This window comes from Lotus japonicus, chromosome 2, assembly GCF_012489685.1.
Source record: "Lotus japonicus ecotype B-129 chromosome 2, LjGifu_v1.2".
Taxonomy (NCBI): domain Eukaryota; kingdom Viridiplantae; phylum Streptophyta; class Magnoliopsida; order Fabales; family Fabaceae; genus Lotus; species Lotus japonicus.
In genome coordinates, this window is record NC_080042.1 from 69,958,094 (window position 1) to 69,979,566 (window position 21,473).

Consider the following 21,473-nt stretch of genomic DNA (forward strand, 5'->3'; position numbering starts at 1 on the left):
AGAGGCTAGATAAGAAAACATTGTCTGAGTTTCACTCATCTGATTCTTCAAATTTGCATAATATTCATCAACATTTTCTCTCTACATGGAAAATAAAAGAAAGTTTACACAAAAATATACTCAGAAAATACTTTTCCAGCCAAATTATGGACAATAATAAACATGAAGAGTGACCACTTCTGACTTCTGTATGCTATATAGAATGGTGCACAGGTTTTCCTTTGCTACTCGGCCATATTTTGTATCTCACTATCCTTTTCACAAAAATCTTCCGAAGCATGTTTTTCAACACCTGACTACAGTCAGTGTCTCCAGAAAACAAAGGCAAACAAGAAAATAACAGTTAATAGCATCCCTGCATATTTGATCCACTGGTCGACACGGTTTCGTCTCTCAATTAGCCTCAGAACAGAGTTTGATATCCCCACTGTATTCAGGATGTCCAGTGCCTTTCGATGTGCACTCTGCACACCAAGGTATATATGAAGAAGATATGTCAGCAGCAATACAACGGGATTAACAAAGCATCACCAATTATCACGAATGTGAGCATCCTTGGAAATTAAAAGTATGTCGAACTATAAAAAAGAGAAAATAATAATAATTTGGATCCAATATAACTTATAAGAGAGAAGAACACCAGAAAAATAAAACCTGCATTTTGGTTCCAACGAAAAAATATGAAAACTGCAATCAAAAGCATCTAAACCATAAAAGCTTGATGGAAATATTCAGCAAATGAAAATAAAAAGTTTAAAGAAATTATGTAATCCTTAAGAACACACTTCCTTGAGAAATTAGGCAACTACTCTATTTTGTATGCCATGTAACATGTATTTCAAGAATTAACCCTTGAAACAAATACAAGTGGCAAGAATTAGTTAAAATTTAGGAAAAAGAGACAGGAAAAGGTTAAATGTTTAAGAGGCAAACATTTCAAACAGAAAATAGAGTTAAAAGAACAAGAGAGAAATGGGGAGTAGAGAATTTTCAGAATAAAATGCAGCAACGGATGACCAGCTGGACAGCAGTAATTTAAGCAATTACTGGATACATTTGCTAGGAAAGGAAACACATATCCACAACCAATAAGAGATGAATAAAAATAAACAGTAGCATAAAAGAGTATGTTATCATATCCATATATGTCCATTAGATACCGCATTAATATCATTTGTTGACAAATTAAAGCAAAAGGTAAAATACCTTCAAGCGTTCCCTTTGGCCATGTATTGAAGAAAGAATGGCCTCCCCAATTGCATTAGCATTTTCCAGCTCCCGAGCAGAAGTACGAACTGACTGCATTGCTTGTGCTTCCTCATCGAAAATCCTCATAACGTGAGAATCCCCATTCTACCAATTTGAAATGATGACATTAATTAGCAAGGAGAAAAAAAGTGTGACCTTAAACCAAATCATGATAGAAATGACATACAGCTCGTCCTAGAAGCTCAGCTCTCTCTTTAGCTTCACTAATCCGTTTCTGATTCCTTAAGTTAAATTTATCCAAACTCTCTTTCAGTGATTCAGCCTCTTCCGCTATTTGTTCCACTTTTCTGTGCAACAAAACAAAACCTGTAATGAAGATACTATCAACTAGAACACTGAAAGTCAAATAACACCAGAAATATACATATAATATAAAAATAACTGGAGAAGAAACAAGATATATATTTTTGTTCAATAGAAAGCAACAAATAGCATAAGGTTTTCAGTGTGTGAGAATTTTACAAGATATATAATGACATATCACTAGTTTAGAGAACCTGCCCATCATGGTTTTATTTGGGACCTCAAAATTATGAAGCTGGTATAGATAAATATCTAATCTTATAGAATATTACAATGGTAAAGTTCAAGTAAAAAATGGGAAATGAATTATAGTATAAAATATTGAGTTTCTAATGGTGAGTGTAAATATTATAACATACACCTGTTTCATTTATTCAGATGACAGGAGACAAATGTTCAGAATAGTAACAAGAAGAAAAGCAAAATTATGCACATGATCTTATTGCTCATGAATACAGTTGAAACCTAATGAAGAAGCTGAGGCAAAACTAAGAAACTACACACGGACTTCATTCAAGTTCCTATTATTATTATTTTGTTGGTTAAAGAAAGTTTGGGTGGGTTCAGCTCCAGTCACCACCACGGGTCAGGGTATGCCTCCATAACCAAAGGTCGCTTAGAAAGGTGCTTACAAAGGTATTCACAGATTGCCCATTGACAAAAAAAAACAGATTGCCCACCAACACAACCTTATGGGAGAAGTGACCCTTCCTTACCAACTGAGCCACAACATGTATTGGCCAAGTTCTTATTATGTAATCATGATAAAACGACTAGTCTCAATTGCTGCATAAATCTGACTCAATATACAAACCAGGCCTGTTAATAGCGCCGCCGTGCGCAACGCAATAGCGCTATAGCATAGCGCCCTGGTGGTTCACCGCTACTCCGCTATTCACCACTATTTACGCAATAGCCCTCGAAATAGGGTTTTTTGGGCTTGCCGCTAGGCTACGTTATCTTCAATTTAAGATTCCTAATCACAGCTCTAGTAACATGTATCTCAGTCCCAAAATTCACAGAAAAAAGTATACAAGTTTCAACTATGTTACCACATTGCAATTCATCAATAACCCACAATCCCTCACAATTTGCATAACAATCAACACACAATTCGAATGGATCGGGATCGGGATCGGAATAACAGCAATTTCGATTCACTCACCTTCTCCACAGATCGCGCTGGGGTTTGCCACCGACGGATCCCCAGAGGCGGTCCATCTCGACGCAGAGGGATTGGACCTGAGCGATATCCTTCTTCACGGCGAATGATAGCTCCGAGTCGACGCCGGCGGCAGAGTGCTCGAGCCGCTCGAGGCGTTCGAGGCCGTCGCGGGACCTGAGCAGAAGTTTCTTTGCTTTTTGGTGAACCTCAGAGAGCGTTCCTCCACCTCCTTCCATGGCGGCAACGGTGACGTTGGTGGTTTCCGATGGTTTCTCCGGCGATGGAAAGAGAGATTTTTTTTTTTTTTTGGTCAAATGGAAAGAGAGATTGAAGTGAGTGTTTGGATTAACGAACGCGTGAAAGTTGTAATGGTTTGAAGAAACCCGGGCTCCGATTCGATCACGTCGAACCCGTTTGTTGGGTTATTGGATCTTGGATAAAAGCCCAATACTACCCTTACATGAAGGGTATTACAAGTATAAAAAAAAAAAAATGGAATGCACTTATGGACACTCAATGCAATCCTCTTCCTAACCCTATATATATGTACTAGTATCTATACCGTGCCTATGCACGGGAACATGTTTCCAAGTATATAATAATTTATTTTTAATATATAAAATTATTTATTTTGTATGAATGAACAAAAAATCTAAATATAATTTATTGTATTTTTAATTTGTTTATGATATAATAATACAATAATTTGTATGATTTTTTTTATCCTTTTATTTTCGTTTTTCATATCGCCAAATACGATGATAGAAAATATGGATTACATATTAAATTTACCTGTGCCGTTGCACCGGGGCATATTTCGGAACATATTAAAAACTGTTTTTAATATATGGATTAATTTTTTTATATAAATGAAAATAAATATAAAATAAATTTTATATTTGATTAATGTGTTTATGATGTAAGAATATAGTAAATTACATGATTTTCGTTTTTTTATTTCGTTTTTCCTATCTCTAAATATGAAAAATGTGATAGAAAAAATGGATCACATTAAATTACAGTATTTTTACACTATATAATTTTAATTTCATAATCCCTAAATAAATACGGACATTTAAAAAATATATAAAGAATGCAACAGATAGCTCATTCGGAGCATTTGAAACGGAGGCTTTAAAATGGGGATATGCGTAAAAAGATGGAGAAGCTTTCATGTATGTAATTCAGGTTCCCTCTGATACGATTGTCCTGCACGATGCTAAGACAAGAGGTTCGACAATCGCTTAACAATAAAACAGAACTTAACAACAAAACAATAACACTCAGAAGTTGTTAACCCAGTTCAGTGAAAACTTTCACCTACGTCTGGAGGGTTTGCACCCAAAGAAAGGAAATCCACTATCTCAAGATTCAGGAATTACAGACACTCATGAACGACTCAGTTCATAGTTCACTTCCTAATCTACCCAGTGTATTTCTACTTAGAATCTCAACCTAAGTATGAGAGCCCCTCTCACTTTCTCTCAATCACTGCCACAGTGATTGGTGAACACAATGAACAAGTAAAGTTTGAACGCAATCAAACAACACAGAACCTCTCTTTGCTTTATAGAATCAGTGAGCAAAGACAGATTCACAACTAACACAGGACGAAGCACAATAACAAATCCTAAAACTCTTAATCTCTCTTTTAGCTTCGGTGATCTTCACGTTTTAGGTCTTCATCCTTTTATAGACTTCAGCAGCGGTAGCATGGGCTTTAGGGTTAGCACGGGCTGAAGAAACAGATTCCAATAACAGCAATTTGAAAACGCAATCTTGATAGATTCGGTTTCTTATTGCACAAGTAAAGATAGAAATCAATCTTTTAACAAAGATTGTTTCAACAAATAACAACCCAACAACTAAAACCCTTTTGGAATAGTTACTTGCTCCTCAAGTAACTCAAAAACATATCTTCAGCAAATCTTCAGAAGGCCCATAACAAAAACACAAGCTGAGGACTGATGTCCTAGCTTCACGAGGTCAGATGCCACGGCATCTGCTTCGACAATCAGTTGTTTTGACAAAATGCAAGGCAACATGTTCCAACAATCTCCCCCTTTGTCAAATTTTGTCTAAAACAACTCACAATCAGAGAGGATAAAAACTAGAGAAATAACTCTCCCCCTTAGTCAGAACTCCCCCTCAAACAAACGCATCTACACAACCCACTATCATACTTCATAAGGCATAGTCGGAACAAAACACTTTAGCAGCACAAACACACAACCAGAGGTACAATCAGCCTTAGCACATCATAACATCAAAATGGATCAGTTTGAACATCATCGTATCAGAAATACTACCATCAGAAGTACTGCTCATCAGAGGCAACATTTCAGAAACAAACATAGCCATCGTCTTGAACTTGTCTTCAGACCAGAGCTAACACTATCAGAACACACATAGCACAGTAGAAACAGAAGCAACTTCTCACAACTTCTGAGAACATGAACATCTGAACCAAAACAAACTTCTGATCTGCGAACATCTGAACAAAAACAACTTCTGATCTGCGAACATCTGAACAAAACAAACTTCTGAACAAAAACAAACTTCTGATCTAAAACATCTTCTGAACTAAAACATCTTCTGAACTAAAACATCTTCTGATCTGCGAACATCTGAACAGAACAAACTTCTGAACAAAAACAAACTTCTGATCTAAAACATCTTCTGAACTAAAACATCTTCTGAACTGAAACATCTGAACAGAACCAACTTCTGAACCTCAAACTTCTGAACATAAACAACTTCTGAACCACAAAACTGCTCAAAAACAAATTTCTTCTGATCTGAAACTTAAAACTACTCCCCCTTTTTAGCACAAATTTGCAAAGGGTGCATCCAAAACAAAAGACAATATCAAAATCAAAGCAAACTATGCTTCAGAACCGGACTTTTCCTTGGAACCTTCGGCACTTCTCTCTGTACTTGCTTCAGATCCTTCCTCCTCGTCGCTTTGTTCAACATCTTGACGTTCTTCTTCTTGTAACTTGAGTAGCAACGCATCAACTTTGAGCTTCCTGGCAGTACTCACCCTGATTGTTTCTTGTAAAGCCTTGGAGACTTCCAGTAATTCAGCAATTATGGCCTTAGTGTCAGATGCAGTCACAGTAGGCGCAGATGTTTTGCTAGTTGGTAAGGCAATGTCGAGAACATGTGGGTCCATAAACAAACGTTGATCCAAAGTGATTGGAACACCACAAGACATAGCCACATCATCAGCTCTGAGAATCTGAGGATGTTGCTTCAGAATGATCTCAGTAAGAAGTAATGGAAACGAAACAGGCAGCTTCACAGCACAAGTATCAGCATGCTTCAATGTCTGCTCAAACACAAAAGTTCCAAAATCAAAATCAATAGACTTGCCTATCCGATAGATTAATTTGGCAAGCGTTGCAGAAACTCCAGAAGTATGCTGAGTAGGAACCCAATTCACAGCACCAATCCTGTTAAGAATAGCATACTTCACACTCAGATTTCCAGTAGAGAGCAGCTTCTTGCTAGGCCACTTCTTCACATAACCAGCGGTAAGTTCCTTGGCCACAACATCCATGGACACTTCTTCATCAACAAAGGCAATAGCACTTCTGCCAAGTGCTTGATTGATCACAGCAGGTGAGAACACAACACATTCAGCTCTCACATAGACTTTCCTGAATTCTGCACTATCAGGACGTCCCACATCAACAGAGAGATTTACCAAGAACTCTCTCACAAGCCTCTCATAGCACCTACCAACATTCTGAATAGTCTTCATCAGACCTGCTTTCTCAATAAGTGCAATAACATCTCTACATTCAAGAACATCAGAGCCAACTTCCCTTTCCTTGGCCATTCTCCTCTTGCAAACAAACTTCCACTTCTGAACATTCTCTTCTAAGTGAAAAGACACTCTATCAATAGGAACGGCAGGAACATTCTGAGGAATACGCTTACCAGAAAACTTCTTTTTCTCAGAAGATCGAATGCTCTGAACACCGACTTCAACATCTGATTCAGAGTCTTCAACGTCAACTGGAGTCTTCCTCTTCTTCTTCTCAGTGGGAGTCTTGTCTTCCTTTTGCTTTCCCTTACTCTTCACACTAGCCTGTCGGGACTTGTAGGTTATAGGTGAAGACTTGGATTTCTTTGATGGAGTAGGAGTGACTTCAGGAGAAGAAACCCTTCTTTTCTTCTTCATCCTCGCAGCAACACTATCAGCAAAGGACTCAGTCAGAGGAACATCATCAGAAGCATCATCAGAGATGTTCTGAACAGAGGCTGGAGCCTGGTTTGGCTCTTCAGAATTGGTACCCTCAGAGTTACCATTCTTTGGATCAGCATCCTTTGAAGAGGATGACACAGAGATGTCTGGCTGGGCAGCATTGCCTGAATCTTCATGAGAAGTGGAATCCTTTCCAGAATTTTCTTGAGCAGAACTTTCCTTAGACCTGGATGTCTCAACATTAGGTACAACATCAGGCACAGTAGAATCTTCATCATTGATCTCCTCTTCGTTAGGAACAATTGGGGCTTTGCTGTTCTTGACCTGTGATTCGTAGACCTTACACGTTGGGTTTTTTGATCGCATCTTCTTGAAGACTTTCTTGGACACAGAAGATGGTTGAGAAGTATCACTCTTCAAACCCATACACTTGACTCCTTTTGCAGTTCTCTCAATCTTAGCCTTGACAGATTCCTTCCTTCCTGAGCTTTGAGACATGATGAATCGAGAGTAAATACAAACAGAGTACAGAACAATGAGCACAACTTTCAGATGAACGATGATAAGTCTTGAAAAAGATAGATGCACAAGCGGTTGAGAGAACACAATTTGACCGTTGAAGGTAGTTATAGGATAAGCGAACCATGAAGTAACCTTCTCTCTGCTGATGTCACAACGGCAGTCAATGATGAACAAAAATAAACTAGCCGTTGACACATATGGACACGCTAATTGCTATGCATCAAAAAGGCAAATCCCTAGATTTCCTCTTAATTTTTCAAATGTAAGTGCATCAAGGGGTTTTGTGAAAATATCAGCCAATTGCTTGTCAGTTGTAACATGCTCCAAGTTGACAATTTTATCCTCCACCAAGTCTCTAATGAAATGATGTCTAATGTCAATATGCTTGGTCCTGCTATGCTGTATGGGATTCTTGGAAATATTGATTGCACTGAGATTGTCGCAGTACAATGTCATGACATCCTGCTCAACATCATACTCTTTCAACATTTGCTTCATCCACATGAGTTGAGTACAACTACTTTCGGCTGCAATATATTCTGCTTCAGCTGTAGACAATGAGACACAATTCTGCTTCTTGCTAAACCATGAAATCAGATTATTCCCTAGAAAGAAACATCCACCAGATGTGCTTTTTCTATCATCTGCACTGCCTGCCCAATCTGCATCACAGAAACCAACTAACGAAGAATTTGTATCATGAGTATAGAGAATACCATATTCACTCGTGCCATTGATGTACTTGATAATTCTCTTGACTTGTAGCAGATGACTAGCATTAGGAGCTGCTTGATATCTTGCACATACACCTACTGCAAAGGTGATATCTGGTCTGCTGGCAGTGAGATACAACAAGCTTCCAATCATGCTTCTATAGAGACTTTGATCAACATCTTCTCCTTGCTCATCTTTGGACATCTTGATGTGTGTAGCAGCAGGGGTTCTCTTGTGACCAGCCTTTTCAAGACCAAATTTCTTGACTAGGCCTTTAGCATACTTACTCTGAGATATGAACATGGAATCCTCCATTTGCTTGACTTGTAGTCCTAGAAAATAATTCAGTTCACCAACTAAGCTCATCTCAAATTCAGATTTCATTTGTTGAACGAAATGTGCCACCATTGAGTTAGACATTCCTCCAAAAACAATGTCATCCACATAAATCTGTGCTATCATGAGCTTTCCTTTGTCATTCTTTACAAACAGAGTTTTATCAATTCCTCCCTTGCAGTAACCATTGCTTACGAGAAACTCAGTTAATCTTTCATACCAAGCCCTAGGTGCTTGCTTCAAACCATACAAGGCCTTCCTCAACTTGTACACATGATCTGGATGATGTGGATCTGTAAATCCTTTAGGCTGTTCAACATAAACTTCTTCATTCAAATAGCCATTCAGAAAAGCACTCTTCACATCCATCTGATAAAGTCTGAACTTCAAGAGACAAGCAACACCTAACAAGAGTCTTATAGATTCCAGTCTAGCTACTGGAGCAAAGGTCTCATCAAAATCAACTCCTTCTATCTGAGTATATCCTTGAGCAACAAGCCTTGCTTTATTCCTTGTGACTGTTCCAGCTTCATCTGATTTGTTCTTGAAGATCCACTTGGTGCCAATGATGTTTACTTCTTCAGGTCTGGGCACTAACTCCCACACTTCATTTCTTCTGAACTGCTCTAGCTCTTCTTGCATAGCATTTATCCAGTATTCATCAGTGAGAGCTTCATTAACATTCTTGGGTTCTATTTTAGAGATGAAACAACTGTGAGCAATAATACTTCTGGATCTGGTAGTCACCCCTTCTTGAAGATTACCAATAATGTTTTCTTGAGGATGATTCTTCTGAACCCTGATTGATGGAGCTTTGTTTGATGTGATATCTTTGTCTTCCTTTTCATCAGCACTTGTTTCTGACTCATTGTCTAGGGCGGTTGCTGGAGCATTGGCTGGAACATCAGTACCATCATCATCTTCATTCAGAACTGCTTCTTCCTTCTTGCTTGGTTCATCATCCACAATCACATTCACAGATTCCATCATGGTCCTCGTGCGAGAGTTAAAAACTCTATAAGCTTTGCTGTTCATAGAATACCCCATGAAAATTCCTTCATCACTTCTAGGATCAAGCTTCCTCTTAGGATCACGATCTGCAAGAATATAACATTTACTTCCAAAGATGTGAAAGTATTTTACAGATGGCTTTCTACCTTTCCATAGCTCATATTGTGTAGAGGATGTCCCTGCCCTGATGGTGACTCTATTATGTATGTAACAAGCAGTACTCATAGCTTCAGCCCAGAACTGGTGTGGAATCTTCTTAGCATGTAACATTACTCTGGCTGATTCCTGGAGAGTTCTATTTTTCCGTTCAACAATTCCATTCTGCTGTGGAGTGATGGGGGCAGAAAATTCATGGCTAATACCTTCTGTTCCACAGAACTCCAAGAATTTTGAATTCTCAAACTCCCTTCCATGATCACTTCTGATTCTTACAATCACACAGTCCTTCTCATTCTGAAGTCTCAAACATAGGTTCTTGAATATTTCAAATGTCTCTGATTTTTCTCTCATAAATTCAACCCATGTATACCTTGAAAAGTCATCTACACAGACAAACACATACCTCTTTCCTCCCAAGCTTTCAACTTGCATGGGACCCATGAGATCCATGTGAAGCAATTCCAGAACCTTCGTTCTGGTCTGATGCTGGATCATCTTGTGAGACACCTTGGTTTGCTTACCAATCTGACATTCTCCACATAGCTTCCCTTCTCCCAAGCTCAGATTGGGCAATCCCCTTATTGCTTCATCAGCTATAACTTTTTGCATGCTCCTGTAGTTGAGATGTCCTAGTCTTTGATGCCATACATTCACCTCATCTTCTTTAGTTAACATACATCTGGAAACATGAGCTTTTTCTTCTGATGTCCACATGTAACAGTTGTCTTTTGATCTGACTCCTCTCATCACAACTTTTTCATCATCAGTGGTCACAACACATTCTATCTTATTGAACTTCACATCATACCCTTGATCGCACAGTTGACTTATGCTGATTAGGTTGGCAGTTAAGCCATTTACAAGCAACACATTGTTCAAGTTAGGAGATTCTGTGCTAACAAGCTTTCCTACCCCCTTGATCTTTCCTTTAGCTCCATCTCCAAAAGTAACATAGTTAGTGGAGTGACTTCTGATATCTTGCAAGAAGCTCTTGTTTCCTGTCATGTGCTTTGAGCAGCCACTATCAAAATACCAATCTTCTTCTGATGATGCTCTGAAGGACGTGTAGGCTACCTGACATCTGACTTCACCCTTGGGCTTCCATTCCTTCTTCATCTGAACAGGCCTTTTATCGTGCATCTGAGGATAGCCATATAACTTGTAACAGTAAGGCTTTATGTGACCATTCTTACCACAGTAGTGACACTTCCAAAGTACAATTTTCTCAAGCTTGAGCTGGGATTTCCCATGTTGAGGTACATGTCGAGGCAATGGATCTGACAACTGATAATTTCTGGGCTTCTTGAATTCAGTTTGTTTTGCAGCAGACACAAACTTCTTTGATCCTTTTTGACCTTCTTTGTTCGTTGTTCTGTAGTCAAAACCAATTCCCTTCAGACTCCCTCCTTGCTTGCTAGTTTCTTTCAGAATCTCATCAAGCATGTCAGAACCACTGTTTAGCATTCTAACAGATTTATGAGTGGCTTCAAGTTTTCTTGTCAGAATTGTTACTTCCTCTTGAAGTCCTGCATTAATCAATATTAGGTTAGCTTTTTCCATAACATCAGCATTATTAAACTTACTTTGCCATTCCTCCAGATCCTCCTTCAGTTTTGTGCTGAGCTCTTTCAACCTTTCATTCTGAGACACAAGTTGCTCTATCTCACTTTGCTTTTCTCTCACAAGTTTACATGCTTCTTCCCACTTGTTGTGTAGCAGCTTGTAAGTTTCAGCCAATTCCTCATCAGAGATGTCTTCATCACTTGTCTCAGACTCACAGATAGTTCTAGAGAAAGCATTGACTTTGTTTGCAGATATCTCCTCCTCATCTTCAGTGTCTTCATCTGACCAAGTTACCATCATACCTTTCTTTTGCTTCTTCAGATAAGTGGCACATTCAGACCTGATGTGACCATATCCTTCACATTCATGACATTGAACTCCTTTGTTCTGAACAGGTCTTTCTTCTTCCTTGGTCTTCCTCTGAGAGTTTGAAAACTTGGGTTTGTTATCAAACTTCATGTCCTGGGCATTAGGTCTGGTTCTTTTGTCAATCTTCCTCAAAGCCCTGTTGAATTTTTTTGCTAGCATGGCCAGAGCCTCAGAAAAATTTTCACCCTCACAGTCTTCATCATCACCTTCATCAGTGTTAGACACAAAAGCAATACTCTTATTCTTCTTCTCAGATTTTCCACTCAGTTTCAACTCAAATGTCTGCAAGGAGCCAATAAGTTCATCAACCTTCATGTTCTCAATGTCTTGAGCCTCCTCAATTGCAGTGACTTTCATAGCAAACTTCTGAGGAAGAGATCTCAGAATTTTCCTTACAAGCTTCTCATCTGACATAGGTTCTCCCAAAGCAAATGAAGCATTAGACAAGTCACGGACACGCATGTGGAATTCTGAAATAGTCTCTTCTTCAGTCATCATCAGATTTTCAAATTGAGTAGTAAGAATCTGAAGTCTTGACATCCTTACTCGAGTAGTTCCTTCATGTGCAGTTTTCAGAATTTCCCAAGCATCCTTTGCCACAGTACATGTATTGATCAGCCTAAACATATTCTTGTCAACTCCATTAAAAATAGCATTTAGAGCCTTTGAATTTCCAAGTGCAGCTTCATCTTCAACACTGGTCCATTCTTCTTCAGGTTTTTCCACAACAGTAGTAGAGGTGCCTTCAACCTCAGCCTTAGTGGGGTGCTTCCAACCCTTGACAATAGCTTTCCAAGTCTTGTTGTCAATCGATTTGAGAAAGGCTGTCATGCGAACCTTCCAGTAGTCATAGTTAGTACCATCCAGAATGGGTGGCCTATTGACTGATCCTCCCTCCTTGTTATCCATGAGAACTTGAATAAAACTCCCTGGAGCTCACCCAACCAGAACAGGGTGCCTGCTCTGATACCAATTGTAATTCAGGTTCCCTCTGATACGATTGTCCTGCACGATGCTAAGACAAGAGGTTCGACAATCGCTTAACAATAAAACAGAACTTAACAACAAAACAATAACACTCAGAAGTTGTTAACCCAGTTCAGTGAAAACTTTCACCTACGTCTGGAGGGTTTGCACCCAAAGAAAGGAAATCCACTATCTCAAGATTCAGGAATTACAGACACTCATGAACGACTCAGTTCATAGTTCACTTCCTAATCTACCCAGTGTATTTCTACTTAGAATCTCAACCTAAGTATGAGAGCCCCTCTCACTTTCTCTCAATCACTGCCACAGTGATTGGTGAACACAATGAACAAGTAAAGTTTGAACGCAATCAAACAACACAGAACCTCTCTTTGCTTTATAGAATCAGTGAGCAAAGACAGATTCACAACTAACACAGGACGAAGCACAATAACAAATCCTAAAACTCTTAATCTCTCTTTCAGCTTCGGTGATCTTCACGTTTTAGGTCTTCATCCTTTTATAGACTTCAGCAGCGGTAGCATGGGCTTTAGGGTTAGCACGGGCTGAAGAAACAGATTCCAATAACAGCAATTTGAAAACGCAATCTTGATAGATTCGGTTTCTTATTGCACAAGTAAAGATAGAAATCAATCTTTTAACAAAGATTGTTTCAACAAATAACAACCCAACAACTAAAACCCTTTTGGAATAGTTACTTGCTCCTCAAGTAACTCAAAAACATATCTTCAGCAAATCTTCAGAAGGCCCATAACAAAAACACAAGCTGAGGACTGATGTCCTAGCTTCACGAGGTCAGATGCCACGGCATCTGCTTCGACAATCAGTTGTTTTGACAAAATGCAAGGCAACATGTTCCAACAATGTAATTTGGGAATTGCTCTCTCTCTCTCTCTCTCTCTCTCTCTCTCTCTCTCCCTCCCTCCCTCCCTCCCTCCCTCCCTGGCCCCTCCCCTTCCCCATTCCCCCCTCTCTCTCACTCGACCCATAAAATTATTATAAAATTTGCTTTTTTGTTATTTTTAATTAGAAATATTTTAATGTAAACGTTCTTGCCCGCCGGATCCTATTTTCAAAATCAATTTGTAATGCTTATGTATAAAAATATTTAAAAAGTCTAGAAAAAGTATAAAAAATTATATTAAAACATTTTCTATTAGTTTCAACTTGAAGGTATTTTCATGCAAAATGTTCCTAATCGTATCAACTTTTTACTATGTAACCTAAACACCAATAAATATAGAATATATATTTTCAATCCCCGGGTGACTATATATTTATATATATATATTTACTTCTTAAAATTTAATTTTGATTATTTTTAACTTGGAATTTTAATGTAAATGTCCTTCCCTGTGAGATCCTCATTTTCACAATCACATTGCAACGCTTCTGTATATCTACTGTTAAAATTACTTAAAAAGTCTGAAAAAAGAACTAAAATGATAACAAAACAATATTTCTATTAGTTTCAACTTGAAAGTATTTTCATGAAAAATGTTCCTCCCCATATGAGCTTTTTAATATGTAACTTAAACATAAAAAAATTAAACTATATATCTTCATTTATTCTAATTCTCGTCAAAATTTCCTTATATATATCATATACCTTTAAAATTATGAAAAAATTCTAAAATTACACTTTTTTTTCAACTTGAAAATAGTTTAATATAAATGTTCTTCCCCGTGAGATCTATATTTTCACAATCAAATTAAAATGGTTTTTTATATCTACTCTTAAAATTATTTAGAAGTATGGAAAAAGTACTAAAATTTTATTAGAACATTTTCTATTAGTTTCAATATAAAGTATTTTCACGCAAAATGTTCCTCATGTAGGAGTTTTTTACTATATAATTAATAATACTAAGTATAGACTAAATATGTTTATTCTTCTCTAATTCCACGTGGGAGCCATATATTCACAATCAAATTATAGTGTTTATATATATTGATAGGACAGAAGGTTGAAGAAGAAGAAGAGATGAAGAGAGAAAGAGAAAGAAACCAGAGAGAAGGAGAGAAAGTTTATTCACTATTCAACATGATTACAATTGATTAGTTAACACCCTTTATACTAACCTCAACCGTCTAACAAACTAACCAACTCAGCTTAACAAACTAACCAACTCAGCTTAACCAACTAACAACCCAGCTAACAGTAAACATCTGTAACATATCCCTCCCCTTAACAATTTCCTTGTCCTCAAGGAATAACCCGAGAATTCTCAGGGACAACAACAGTAGTATCAAATGTAGGGTACTTCAGTTTGAGGTTATACAGAACCTCCCAAGTAGCTTCTTCCTCCATTTCACCTAGCCACTGAACCAGCACCTCAGTGACTGCCTTGTGCCTGCGCTGAACCATTCGTCTCTTGAGGATCTTAAAAGGAGCCTTTGGCTGATCCAAATTACCCCACTCTAAAGGAAGTGGTACATGTGGCATAGCCGGTGAAGGGCATGGCTTCAGCAGAGAAACATGGAATGTAGGATGGATCTTGGACTCAGGGGGAAGGGCCAGAGTGTAAGCAACCTTGCCAACACGGTGAAGCACCTGATAGGGTCCAAAAAATCGTGGAGATAGTTTTTCAGAAGCCCTGTGTTGAGTGGAACTCTGCCTATAAGGCTGGAGTTTCAACAAAACCCAATCTCCCACAGAAAATTCCCTATCTGTTCTATGCTTGTCAGCCTGTATTTTCATTCTGGCTTGAGCCCTCATGAGATTGGCATGAAGCTTCTGAATCATTTGCTCCCTAGCTGTAAAGCTCCTGTCCACCGCTTCCACAATAGTGCTCTGAGGACAATAAGGAAGATGGATTGCTGGTGGCTGACCATACACCACCTCATAGGGAGTAGTCTGGATAGCTGAATGATAAGTGGTGTTATACCACCACTCAGCTAGTGGCAACCAGGTGACCCATTCCTTAGGTCTTTGCCAAGTCATGGCTCTAAGGTAATGTTCTAAACACCTATTCAGAACCTCACTCTGACCATCAGATTGTGGGTGATAAGCAGTGGTGAGGCTTTGAGAAATGCCCAGCTGCTGTAAGAAAGCAGTCCAAAATGTACTGGTAAACAGAGGGTCCCTATCACTGACAATGTTGGAGGGAGCACCATGAAGCCTATAAACCTCTTTGATGAAAATCTCAGCCAAAGTAGAAGCTGTATAAGGATGAGTGAGGGGAATGAAGTGAGCATACTTGCTCAACCTATCAATGACAACCCAGATAGCATCCTTTCCATGAGACTTAGGCAATTTGTCAATAAAGTCCATAGCAATGCTCTGCCAAACGCCAGCAGGTATGGGGAGTGGTTGAAGTAAACCTGGACTAGCAACTCTCTCATACTTACACCGAAGACAAGTCTCACACTTTTGGATAAAATCAGCAACATCCTTACTGAGTCCTTTCCAGAAAAAATAAGGACTTAATCCTAACAACAGTAGCCCTTATACCAGAGTGCCCACCCTGATGAGAAGAATGCAGCCATTCCAAAATCAATGTTCTGACTTGAGAATTATTAGGAATCATCAACCTATGTTTCCTAAACAAGAAACCATCCACTACAGAATAGTGAGCATGTAGTTGAGGTTGGGCTAGGACTTGAGAGATGAGCTGCTGTAGAGCCTCATCAGCTGCATAAGCTTGAGTGAGTAAACCCCATAATTCTGAGGAAATGGAAGAAACTGAGAGCTGGAACAACTCTCCATGTGAAGCTCGAGAGAGAGCATCAGCCACCACATTCTCTTTACCCCTTTTGTACTGAATCACATAAGACAAGCCCATCAACTTAGTGACCCATCTGTATTGAGCTGGTGTGGATAATCTCTGCTCCAACAAAAACTTCAAACTTTGCTGATCAGTAAGAATAGTAAACTGCTGAATAGCCAAATACTGGTGCCATTTAGTAACTGCATGGACCAAAGCCAATAGCTCTCTATCATAAACTGATAAGAGTCTATTTCTGGGGGATAGGACCTTACTAATAAAGGCCACGGGATGCTTGTCCTGTAGAAGAACAACACCAATTCCAGTACTAGAAGCATCAGTTTCCACTGTAAAAGGCTTCTGCAAATCTGGAATAGCAAGCACAGGAGCTTGGACCAAAGCATTTTTGAGCTGGAGAAAAGCTGCTGATGCTGCAGCTGACCAATGGAAACCATCTTTCCTCAAAAGATCTGTCAATGGGGAAGCCAGAATGCTATACCCTTTGATAAATCTTCTATAGTAGCCTGTAAGCCCTAAAAACCCTCTCAGCTGCTTAATAGTCACAGGTTCTGGCCAATCCTGAATATCTTTGATCTTTGTGGAATCTGTAGAAACCCCTGAGGCTGAAATAAAATGGCCTAAGTACTCAATCACAGGAGTAAAGAAAGCACATTTGCTCCTTTTGACATAAAAGGAATGCTTCCTAAGGACAGCAAACACCTCTCTTAGATGCTGCAAATGAGCCTCAACTGTAGCACTATACACTAAGATATCATCAAAAAATATGAGCACACTCTTTCTTAGAAATGGAGCAAAGATAGCATTCATAGCTCCTTGGAACGTTGAAGGAGCATTTGTGAGTCCAAAGGGCATAACAACATACTCATATTGCCCTGAATGTGTTTGGAAAGCTGTTTTCTCCACATCCTCAGGCCTCATCCTCAATTGATGATAGCCAGCTCTTAGGTCCAGCTTAGAAAAAATTTTAGCTCCACCCAGTTCATCCAATAAATCTTCCACCAATGGGATTGGGAACTTTGCCTTCACAGTCATGTCATTAAGTTTTCTGTAATCTACACACATCCTCCAACTTCCATCCTTCTTTTTGACCAAGACAATTGGTGAGGCAAAAGGAGAAGAGCTAGGCTGAATGACCCCTGATTCCAGCAGTTCCTTCACCATTTTGTCAATGACATCTTTCTGTGCAGGGGGATATCTATATGGCCTGAGAGAGACAGGATTTGACCCCTCTTTAAGGATGATCTTATGATCATGAATGCCCCTAAAAGGTGGCAGCTGAGCAGGTTCCTCAAACACATCACTGTAGTCCTGCAAAATTGCTTCTTTATGAGCCTGCAACTCCTCATTCCCTCCTTCTGAAGATAGTCCAGAATCCCCTGATTCAGTGGCCTTGATGGTACAGCAAGCCACTTCCTGAAAACAAGGAAGAATCTGTAGTAGGAAGCTAAACTTATCTTCCCCAACCATATGGTGTAGTTTGGCAGCAGTGACCAACTTGTTCTCTTTTTCCTCCATGGCCTGCAATCTGACCATCTCTGTTCCCATAGCAAACTCCATAATCAAGTTGGTAAAATCCCATGATATTTTGCCCCTTTGTCTAAGCCATTGCATACCCAAAATGAGGTCACAACTACTTAGAGGAATAGCAATTGCATTATCAGTAAAAGTGTAACCCTGCATTTTCCATGAAATTCCCTCACACCAACCAGTGCCTTGTATGATTCCCCCATCTGCCACTGTTATTTTTACTGGTTGCAAACACTTAATCTTGCTCAACCCCTCATGGCATAATTTTTGGTTAATAAAATTGTGTGTACTTCCTGTATCTATCAACACAAAAATTCTCTTCTTGCCTAGCCAACCAGTCAATCTCATCATAGGATATTCTGAATCACCATCCAAAGCATCTAAAGAAATTGAATCACCATGCAAAGCATTAAGAGAGACTTTAGGAACATTTACCTCAAGTCGAGATTCTTGTTCCACCTCCTCCAAAAGCTCTTCTGACTCAAGACCATCTACTGCCATAAAGAAGACCTGAGACTTCTTTCTTTGGGGACAATCATGCCCTGGAGTGTACTTTTCATGGCAAAAGAAGCACAGATTCTGAGTACGATGTTCATCCATCTCCTTAGGAGTGAGTTTCTTCTGGAATGTGTAATTTGGCTTGCCCAGAATACCTTTCTGGTTGTTTTCCCCAACAGTTTTCCTCTCAATCGCCTTCTTCTCCACTGTTACAGGTGCTACTCCCTTCCTTTCACTCCAATTGCTGTAGGTTTTGGTCACTGAATTAGATTTCTTATGCAACAATTCCAAACTTCTCTCTTGCAATTTAGCAATTCTCATTGCTTCCAGCAGAGTGCGAGGACCAAACATCTTCACCCCAGTACATAGCTCAGGATTGAGGCCTCCAAGATAACACTGAAGCTTCAACGACTCAGAAAGCTCTGTTCTACATGCAAGATTGTCAAAAGCTTCATGATATTCCTCAAGATTTCCCTGTTGCACCAATCGTTTGAGCTCCTCCATCGGCGACTCAAATTCAACCCCAAATCGTGTTCGCAGCGCCGCCGCAAACTCCGGCCAAGTCACTCTTCCCACCGTACCTTGCTCCAATCCCTGAAACCACCTGAACGAGCTCTCGTCCATGGCGATACTGGCAACAGCGACACGCTCGCCTTCAGGAGTGCCATCCAACGCAAAAAACCTCTCGCACTTAGCGATCCAAGAATCGACATCGTCCTTGCTGAATTTCGGAAAATCCAACCTCGTGAGGCGAGTTGGCATCCTGTGATCTCCATCGCCTGGTGTTCTGCTACGTCGTGCAGAAGCCAAGTCGGTGACCTGCAAACCAATTCCACGCATAGCTTCCTGGAAACCATTGAATTGCGTCTCGAACCGAAGTTCCAGTTCACGCATGTGGCGGGCGATGCAAGGATCCATCGCTGCCATGATTCGCTCCTCCGCTTCACGAATTGAACTCTGAAACCTTGTTGCTTCAGCCATGGCGGTTCCGTGAATCTTAGGGCTCTAGATACCAATGATAGGACAGAAGGTTGAAGAAGAAGAAGAGATGAAGAGAGAAAGAGAAAGAAACCAGAGAGAAGGAGAGAAAGTTTATTCACTATTAAACATGATTACAATTGATTAGTTAACACCCTTTATACTAACCTCAACCGTCTAACAAACTAACCAACTCAGCTTAACAAACTAACCAACTCAGCTTAACCAACTAACAACCCAGCTAACAGTAAACATCTGTAACATATATCTACTCCTAAATTAATTAATTTTTTTGGGAAAAAGACAAAATTAAATTAAACCATATTTTCTATTAATTCCAACTTCAAAGTATTTTCATGTAAAAATTTCCTACGCGTATGAGCTATTTAATATGTAATTTAAACATAAATAAATAAAAGGTACATATAATACATTTAACTTTAAACTTATGAAAAAAAACTAAAGTTATATCAAAGTGTATTGTTTGTTATTTTCAAATTGAAAATATTTTAATATAAATTTTCTTCCGCGTGGAATCTCTACTTTCACAATGAAACTAAAATGGTTATGTATATCCACTTTTGAAATTAATTAAAAGTTTGGAAATATTACTAAAATTATATTCAAATATGTTCTATTAGTTTCAACTTGAAAGTATTTTCATGCAAAATGTTTCTCATGTAGGAGCTTTTTACTATATAATAAATAAATATAGAGTAAATATGTTTATTTTTCTCTCATTTCTCGTGAGAGCCCTATGAAAGCATTGTGAGTTACTATAAGAACACGTGATATAATAAAAGACAACAATTAAAGATACCAATGAAAGCAATTAGCAATTTTAATACATTCAAGAAAAATTAGCAATTTTAATTAGAGATTTTATGATTGGTCAAAAATATATCCCTAGAGTAAGTATTAAAGAGCACTAACCATGTTATCTCTAATTGGCTATTTATGTGGTGGAAATAATCATAGTTAAACAGATTTTTTAAATTTTATAAGCTGCAACAAACGTGATTGGTTACTGAGTTTTTAGTGGGAAGAAATTTTGAATTGATAATTAATGTTAGATATTTTATAGATTAAAAAAAATCAAAAATAAAATTAATTAGATGGCTTATTACACACTTACCCTTCAATAAAGTTGCAAATATCAAATGAACCATTCCAAAGTTTCTAAAAGTGGAATTAACATTTTCTTTTTGAATTATTTTATTCTTGGAAAAATGCTTGAAACCTATCTTAGTAATTGTCAAGTGTCAAAACTTGCCATCTTTTAAGTTCTCTTTTATATACTATTTAGATTTAGATGAGTCTCGATAAAATCTTCATAGGAAAAACTCAAATGAGATAAAAACCTAAGGTAAGAAAAAGAGTACCACCACACTCTCTATGTCCTTTGAAATAAAACATCAACCCTCAAAGAATACAATCATAAAGAAAATAAATAACCATTACACAATAGCCTGGCCTCCACTATTTGCCTCCTTGTATCCACGAATAACACAACTAGTAGAAAGCCTCAATGCTTCTTAATACCTTATATCCCAAAATAACATCTTCGACCAAGCATTGACTAACTGAAAAAGAAGAGATACATATAGTCAATATAAGATTTCTGTACTAACTTGCACAATTATTTGAATGCATTGAACAAAAAATTATTAATGTTGTAAGAGAAAAATGTAGCAAAGAAAACCTACTATCTCTTGCTTCATACTTCTGCTTTGTTTAAATATCAACCCCAGTACAAAAAAAAAAAAACAAGTTCAAACCAAAATTCATAGACAATACTTCTGTTAGCAAATAAGTTTTACTCCATCAAAACATCTTTTTTCCAAACTAAGGGGATGTATTATGGAAATGGACCTCAACATTCATTTGAAGTTTAATTTAACAATTATAAGCACCAATATTACATCCATTAAGCAATGTAACATGAAAATACTTGGACAATAGTGAATAAATCAATAAGTAGGAGAAAGAAACAATCTTCCCGCAAGCACAACATTGCCATACTCATTTGGTCGGTCCTGCAGACGAAATACAATAAAATCTCACATTGACACCCTTTGGCGTTTACGTTGACTGTTAGGATCAAAGTTCTCTCTCAATGGAATATTCTCTA

At 38.4% G+C, this 21,473-nt stretch overlaps 2 protein-coding genes across 2 annotated transcripts; both read right to left on the reverse strand.

The window, feature by feature from the left end:
- Positions 1 to 10: 10 nt before the first annotated feature.
- Positions 11 to 3,090, reverse strand: LOC130739165 (membrin-11-like). Its single transcript, XM_057591399.1, has 4 exons — positions 2,738 to 3,090; positions 1,436 to 1,556; positions 1,207 to 1,353; positions 11 to 464 (listed from the first exon to the last, which is right to left on the reverse strand). The coding sequence occupies exons 1-4, from the start codon at positions 2,971 to 2,973 to the stop codon at positions 303 to 305; spliced, it is 666 nt and encodes a 221-aa protein (XP_057447382.1). The 5' UTR covers positions 2,974 to 3,090; the 3' UTR covers positions 11 to 302.
- A 12,916-nt stretch (positions 3,091 to 16,006) lies between these two features.
- On the reverse strand, positions 16,007 to 19,345 carry LOC130736952 (uncharacterized). The gene has a single exon (XM_057588729.1). The coding sequence runs from the start codon at positions 19,343 to 19,345 to the stop codon at positions 16,007 to 16,009; it is 3,339 nt and encodes a 1,112-aa protein (XP_057444712.1).
- Between the last annotated feature and the right edge of the window lie 2,128 nt (positions 19,346 to 21,473).

Coding starts and splice junctions, on each gene's coding strand:
- LOC130736952 (XM_057588729.1), bottom strand. CDS start 19,345: ATGGCTGAAGCAACAAGGTTTCAGAGTTCAATTCGTGAAGCGGAGGAG.
- LOC130739165 (XM_057591399.1), bottom strand. CDS start 2,973: ATGGAAGGAGGTGGAGGAACGCTCTCTGAGGTTCACCAAAAAGCAAAG. Junction 1,354..1,435: donor CTGAGCTTCTAGGACGAGCT/GTATGTCATTTC, acceptor TCAAATTGGTAG/AATGGGGATTCTCACGTTAT. Junction 465..1,206: donor GCCAAAGGGAACGCTTGAAG/GTATTTTACCTT, acceptor CTTGGTGTGCAG/AGTGCACATCGAAAGGCACT.